At 47.5% G+C, this 6,917-nt stretch overlaps 1 protein-coding gene across 3 annotated transcripts in view; it reads right to left on the bottom strand.

The window, feature by feature from the left end:
* Window positions 1-2,759, bottom strand: part of CBR4 (carbonyl reductase 4) — a 14,607-nt gene extending 11,848 nt beyond the window's left edge. Inside the window, exons 1-2 of one of the 3 annotated variants that reach the window (XM_006026213.2) lie at window positions 2,701-2,759; window positions 1,493-1,634 (exon numbers count right to left, since the gene is read on the bottom strand). In XM_006026213.2, the coding sequence (XP_006026275.1) occupies window positions 1,493-1,634 (142 nt within the window). In that variant the 5' untranslated portion in view covers window positions 2,701-2,759. The other 2 variants (XM_006026214.3, XM_006026212.3) reach the window with 2 other exon arrangements.
* Between the last annotated feature and the right edge of the window lie 4,158 nt (window positions 2,760-6,917).

Genomic DNA, 6,917 nt, shown 5'->3' with positions numbered 1-6,917 from the left:
AATAACGGTCACAAGCTGGCAGAGGGTAGATTCAGGCTAGACATCAGGAGGCGCTACTTCACTGTCAGGGCGGCTAGGATCTGGAACCAACTTTCAAGCAAAGTGGTGCTGGCTACTACCCTGGGAGTGTTTAAGAGGAGGTTAGATGAATACCTTGCCGGGGTCATTTGACCCCAGTACTCTTTCCTGCCATGGCAGGGGGTCGGACTCGATGATCTGCTCAGGTCCCTTCCGATCCTACCAACTATGAAACTATATTCATCCTTGTGTATAAAAGTTATTGATTGGATATTTACATAAGTAGGGGCAAGCCTATAAGTCTGTGACTCAATTGGTTCAATGTTGGCGCCTTAATATCCATCTGTGATTAGTATTCTCCTTTTAGGTTATGCGTATTCAAAGGAAAGGTTATATGTAGTGACTGTCATTACTGGGGTTGTGGGTGTGTATTTTATGCTCTCTTTAATAGCCTTTATGAGTTAAACCTGTTTGATTATTTGTAATTGATATTGTATATAATTAAATCCTGTATATAGTTAACCCTGTTTGCAAGGCTCATCCTCTGTACAGGGAGGCCCTCTTCTTGAAGAACCTGCTGCAGCCACTAGGGTTGGGCAAGGTCACTGGATACTGGGCACCCCAGGATCTCACAATTCAATGGTGGCCCTGCGCCTGGGTTACATGTGAAACTGACTCGCAGCCATAAGTTTCATGGCTACTATTAGGATGCACGAGATAGAGAAGAGTAGGGACTTACTGCCAAACTTTTGCAGGGAACCCTGGAACGGGTAAATTTCCGCTCCTGTTCCCACTGTAGCCATCGAGATGACACAGCACAACACTGCCTGGTACTGCTGCTACCTCCCAACCCAGAAGCAATATAACTGCACTTACTCAGCAGTCCATCCTAGCCAGGCAATTAATTCCACATTGCCAATGACCTAATAAGCCTATCCCCAGTACTGAATTATGACAGCCACAAAAAAGGACCTAGAAGTACGATAAACTACTTCACAAGTAGCATGAACTACTTTACTTTTAGTACTGGAAATCTTTGAAGCATCTAAGATTGTGCCCCATATTTTGCTTCTTGAAAACTGGCTCCCTTTAGCTGATGCTAACCCTGTGAGTGGTATTTCAAAATATAATTTAAATGCATTACACAATGGATACAGAAAATACACAAGACATTTCCTTTGAACACAGCTATCCAAAATTTAATAAGTGGACTACCTTGCTTCCAGTGAAGTTAACTGATACATTCCCATTGGCCTTTTTGGAAAAAATGGATCAAGCGCTTACAATCTGAAGCAACGTGAATAAACAAACTGTCCATCTATGTATTCATTACTTCTGAAACAGTGGCTCTACCTTTTACCACTATCTGACTTTGGGAAAGTGTTCAATTTAGGTATACTATTTACTGTTCTTACAGGTTACCTAAACACTGGATAACATGCAAATAAAATAGCAGCAAAGCGGACATACATACCTCCCAGGTGATTTGCTGTGGTTTGGGCTACTTCCAAATTTCTAGCAATAATAGCCAAGCGGTATCCTTTCTGTACTAGCAGCTGTGCAACAGCTTTTCCAATTCCTCGGGATCCTCCAAAAACAGCACAAACTTTGGCCATCTCCAAAGAATAATTCACAAACAGCAAGTCAATCCAAACAGCAACGACTGGAACTATATACTTTAAGCCTAACTCTCCAGGGTACCAAGCACCCTCTGTTCTCAGTGAAGTCAGTGAAAGGACACTTGGCACTTCGCAGCATTAACAGCATTGAAAGAAAAACCTACATTAATGCTTCAGCTGTGCGGAACTAAATTAAACACTATTATCTATTACTATATGGTAAACAGTAGATTCATTCAACTATGTGAATTCGTATCGTCCAGTCACATAACTGTGCTAGTATTTTGGTCTTGCTGATAAAAACATATAATTAGAGGTGCTCAACCCCTGGCCCATGGGTCTCCCCATGGGTCCAGAAAGTTGGCGGTGGGGGGGAAGAGGTAGCAATTAACGCTGCTCCCCTGCTGCCACGTTTCCAAACCCCGATACAAGGCCAGGACCAGATTGGGCCCACAGCCTGGCACCACTTATTTGGCTTGCGGGCCGAAAAGCATAGGCACTGCTACTCTGGCACATCAAGACTGCTGCAATCACTATTAATGATCTTTTAATTTTAAATAATGCAGATAGGAACATCATGAAAAGGGCCCAACAGGGGGGCACCAATCAGGACTCATGGCTCAGAACATCCAAGCAAACATTTCCAAGCCAAGCCAAGCCCTGCCTTCCAACGCCAGGGGCGAGGGCGGGGGACCACAGGTTGGCTACTTGGGCAGCCCCCAGCCTGGGCGCTAGTCACCTCCAAAAGGCTGGTGCAAGACCGGTGCAAAGCTCCCTGGTACCGGAAGTCGTTCCAGCCTCGGCCTCAGGGCCCCTCCCAGGCACTCAAGCCATTGCGCGCCGCTCCTCCAAGGCCAAAGCGTTGCAGCACATGCGCCATCCGGCTGGCGCATGCGCAGCGCATTAACGCCGAGCGCGCGAGAGGGGGGAGATTGGAAGCTTCTCGCGCTGTGCCAGGGGGCAGTAGAGCTCGGCCAATCTCTACCCGCCACCCTCGGTCTGGCGCGGGCCATCAGTTGCCATAGGCACCGCGCAGAGCTGTATCACCCCCGCGGCCCCTCACCTCGCCGGTGTTCCTAGCGAGCGCCCGGGGGGGGGGTCTAGAACTACCCGTCACGGCAAGCCACGGCGGGGTCTCCGCACGCCCCCCTGCTGGAAGTCCAGCAGCGCCTCCCTGCTCCCGCGGCCCGGGCTCCCAGCGGCCCCTGGGCGGAGGGCAGGGAAGGGGCGGGTCCGTCGGGCCGCGAGCAGGGAGCCTGGCCCGTCCCCGGGGTGACGCGAGCGGGTTGTGCGCGCGGCTTTTCGCTAGGCTGCCGTCAGCCCGGCCAGGGGTCCAACACGAGGAGGCGCAGGACAAGCCCAGAGGTTTCCGAGAGGGAGCCGCAGTGTCAGAAGCGTCCTGCCTGGAGCTCGTTGCACCAGAAGCATCCCTTTAGGCCTTTTCTGTGGTCGAAAGGCAAGTGCAAACCACCCTGGCATTTTCTGAGGGCTGCTTTGAGTCTAGCCTTGAGTTTAAAGCGACTTTAGACCTTGTCTAAAACTCCGCAAGTTTTCATCCTTGAGCCATGCTGACATACCTAGCCGCAGCCCTTTTCCTAGGCTTGGAAGAAAAGGGCCCATGTGGGACATACTTAGAGCCCACCCCATGCCTATAATACCTGGCATAACGGTATTGACACTAAACTTAATTGTGCAAATAAAAAAATTCACGCATCTTAAAAAGCCCAGCAAAACTTGGTAAAGAGTAGACCAGATATGTGTTTATAGTCAGCATAAAGCTGTGAATTTTACCAACTATATTGTCCACATTTTATTAATCAGTTAACATATTTTAAATGATGCTGTTTTTCTGTTCCTGATTTAAACTGGCAGAGATACAGTGTTATTCCTAGGTATAAAAGATAAACTGTCCCATATGACAGTGTCCAGATCTGGCTTTGATGGTTTCTCTTTTACTGTATCACTTCACAACCAGCTTTCCACTGAAAACCTGTCAAGTTTTTTTTTGTTTGGGCCTACCTATTATGTTTTGTTTTCGTGCCTTTTGTCTGAAATGTTGCATCAATGCCTTCAGCTGAGAAACAATTCAGGTTTAGAAACCTGTTACTGTTTACACACACGGTATGCTTTCTAAAATCTTTGGACTGATAAAGTATTCAAAGCTGTCATCAAGTTCCAAGTGACATAAATGCCCTGGAGTTATGAGCTCAGTGGAAATGTGCTATGCTAAAGTTACTGCTTTTACTTTTAACTATATCAGTCAGGATTTCACATCTTAAATGCTTCCAGGGTATCAAGGAGTAGATTTGGCAATTAAGTTACAGATTTTAGCATACAGACATTTTAAACTGGTCATTTTCTCGAATCTAAGAAGAAACTTGTTTGTATATGGAGTCCAGATATTGTTAACAAAAACAAAAAGTATTATGCAAAACAAGTTTCTTCCAGCAAGCAAGTTTCTTTTTTAGGCTGGTTCTATTTTAAGTGTAGCAAATAAGATTTTTGGATCTATGACATTCTGTCCACGTAATTCTCCAAAAACCTAGAGATCGCAGGGATGAACGTAGTATAAATGCATAGAGAGCTGACATTTGGGCTGCTTGTACACGCCATGGGGGTTTAATTCGGTTTAGTTCTCCTAAATTGAAACAGTGGGTTTTAAAAACTCACCATTTCAATTTAGGGAGAATTAAACTGAGCTAAACCCCCATGGCATGTACACAAAGGTGGGGACCCAATCTTTACCTGCCTCTCCAGCAGTGGAGGGGTGTGAACTGTTGGTGACCCAAGAGGTCCCTGAGCTGCACTGGGGCCCGGTGCTTTCCTCCATGGCTGTTGAGGGGCCAGTGCTCCCCTACATGGCCGCAGCAGCACCCCCACAGGCAGCGCCCACCCACTGGAACCTGGGCCAGGCGATCCTGGGTGGTGCCACAGCCACAGAGGGAAGCAGTGCCCCTCCCCGCCACAGCCACGGAGGGAAGCATCAGGCCCCCATGCAGCTCAGGCAGGCAGGCAAGTTCTGGAGGAAAAAAAAAAAAAAAGATCAGGCTCCTCACCCCTTTTTTTTTTTTCCTTCAGGGGAGCCTGTCTGCCTGCCTGCATGGGCTGCTGCTGGGTCACACAACCCTGAGCTGTGCAGGGCCTAGTGCTTCCCTCCATGGCTGCAGCGCCCCCCAGGACTGCCAAGGCCAGGAGTCAGTGGGCAGGTGCCGCTGGGGAGGCCCTGCCACTGCAGAGGAAAGCGCTGAGGTCCCCCACAGCTCAGGGAGTTACATGACCTGGCAGCGGGCCCCTCCCCCCGCCACAGGAGAGGCAGATAAACTCCAGCACCCCTGCACCGTCTCTGCTGCCTGGGACTGCCCAGAAACAGCTTTCCCCTAGGGCAGAGCAGCAAGGCGGCAGGAGGGTGCTTGGGTGTGCTGGCGGCAAAAGAAGGTGGCAGGAACAGCGCACGGGGCGCTGGTAGCCTACCAAGCCCCAAGCCTGTCAGCTTCCAGCACCCCATGCACTGTTGAACTTTGTTAGGTGGCAAACTAAAACATTCAAATTGCAAGCCTCGGAGGTGTTTTATCTTGCTATGTAACAAAGTCATTTAAAGTTGAATACACTGCTGAGCATGCAAACAGCAATGCCATTAAAGCGGTGCAAAAGGGCATTTAAGCCACTTTGAAGGCCAATTTTGTGGTGTGTACAAAGGTCTTTGGTCTCAGAATAGGCTCTACTGCATCCAGTTCTGGGTGCTGCACTTCAACAAGGACATGGAAAAACTTGAGAGGGTTCAGAGAAGAGCCACCCATATGATCAGGGACTTGCACGACAAGCCATACAAGGAGAGGCTGAGGGACTTGGGCCTCTTCAGCCTGGAGAAGAGAAGGCTGAGAGGAGACTTGGTAGTGGCTTACCACTACATCAGTGGAATACATCAAGAACTCGGTGAACAGATGTTCACCAGGGCACCCCTGGGGAAGATCAGGAGCAATGTATACAAATTCCTGGAAGGTTGCTTCAGGCTCAATTCCAGGAAAAACTCCTTCACAGTCAGGGTGTCCAGACTGTGGAATAAACTCCCTCCAGTGGTGATGTGGTCACCTACCCTGGAAATCTTCAAAAGGAGACTGGACAGTCACCTTGCTGGGGTCACTTAACCCCAGTTGTCTTTTCCTGCCTAGTGCAGGGAGACTGGACCCGATGATCTACAAGGTCCCTTCTAACCCCTAACAATCTATGAATCTACCATACACTTGTTCTGTAAGGAGTTAGAGTGTTCACAAGGGGGAGGATATGGACCTTTTGTTCAAGTGAAATAGGAGCAAAGCAGCACTTGGGGAAAGAATCAGTCCCTACCGGGAAGTGATATGGCTAATTGGCTGAAGCTAGTAGACTCAAGGGACAATACTTATGGGCCCCATGATGTGCTACAAGCAAGCTGAAATCATGTGAAAATGACATGTTAATAATTGGGACTTAATAGTTTTCTGTGACTGTTTCTCATCACAAAAGGCAATACAAATAGAACTTCTGGAGTGCCTTAAGAAGGCCAGAAAATTTGGTCTTCTCTGTATACATTGGAACTCTGCTGAAAAATTAAAAGCAGGAGTCCCTCAGCATTTTTTGACATTTAAAGCTGTGAATCATATTTGATGAACCAAACAACAATGCAAAATGTTCTTTCCCAAAGTTCAGAGAAGACTGCAGCAATTGCTTATTTAAAATTAGATATGTGATCAAGGCTCACTTAGTCTCCACAGAGTAGGCAGATATTTCTAAAAGTTATATCAACCTTTCTCCCTATGATCCTTGCAGGCCTTGATGACTGTGATATCTTTGTTATTTAAGCTACATGTTTAAAGCATTTGGTAATACATGACTACATCTAAACAACTAATATGAAGGCACTGAAGGATAACTGGCTAACATTTTTGTAGAAGAGAAGCTGACTGGGTTCATCTATACATGCAATTAATGTGACTAAATTTACTCCAGGTAATTTGTGCCAGAGTAAACTAATCCAGACCCAGAGTCTGAATGTACTCCCAGTGACAGTGTTGTCCGCAACGGACAGTGTGAGTTCGTGCCCGGTGCGCTATTGCCAATGAACACACAGGGGTGGAGGATCCAACTTAATCTTTATTGTTTCCAGTCTGCGCAGAGAGGGGTGCTTGGCAATCGTTTGCAAAGCAAGCACCACCGGTTTCTACCTTTGGGTACCTTTTATACATATGTTTGCAAGTGTATCGCTCAGTGATTGGTTAAAAGCCACTGACATAAGACGTTCTCTAC

This window comes from Alligator sinensis, unplaced genomic scaffold (assembly GCF_000455745.1).
Source record: "Alligator sinensis unplaced genomic scaffold, ASM45574v1 scaffold512_2, whole genome shotgun sequence".
NCBI lineage: Eukaryota > Metazoa > Chordata > Crocodylia > Alligatoridae > Alligator > Alligator sinensis.
Note: the sequence above shows the minus strand (reverse complement) of the source record. Positions and strands in the feature narration are given on the sequence as shown.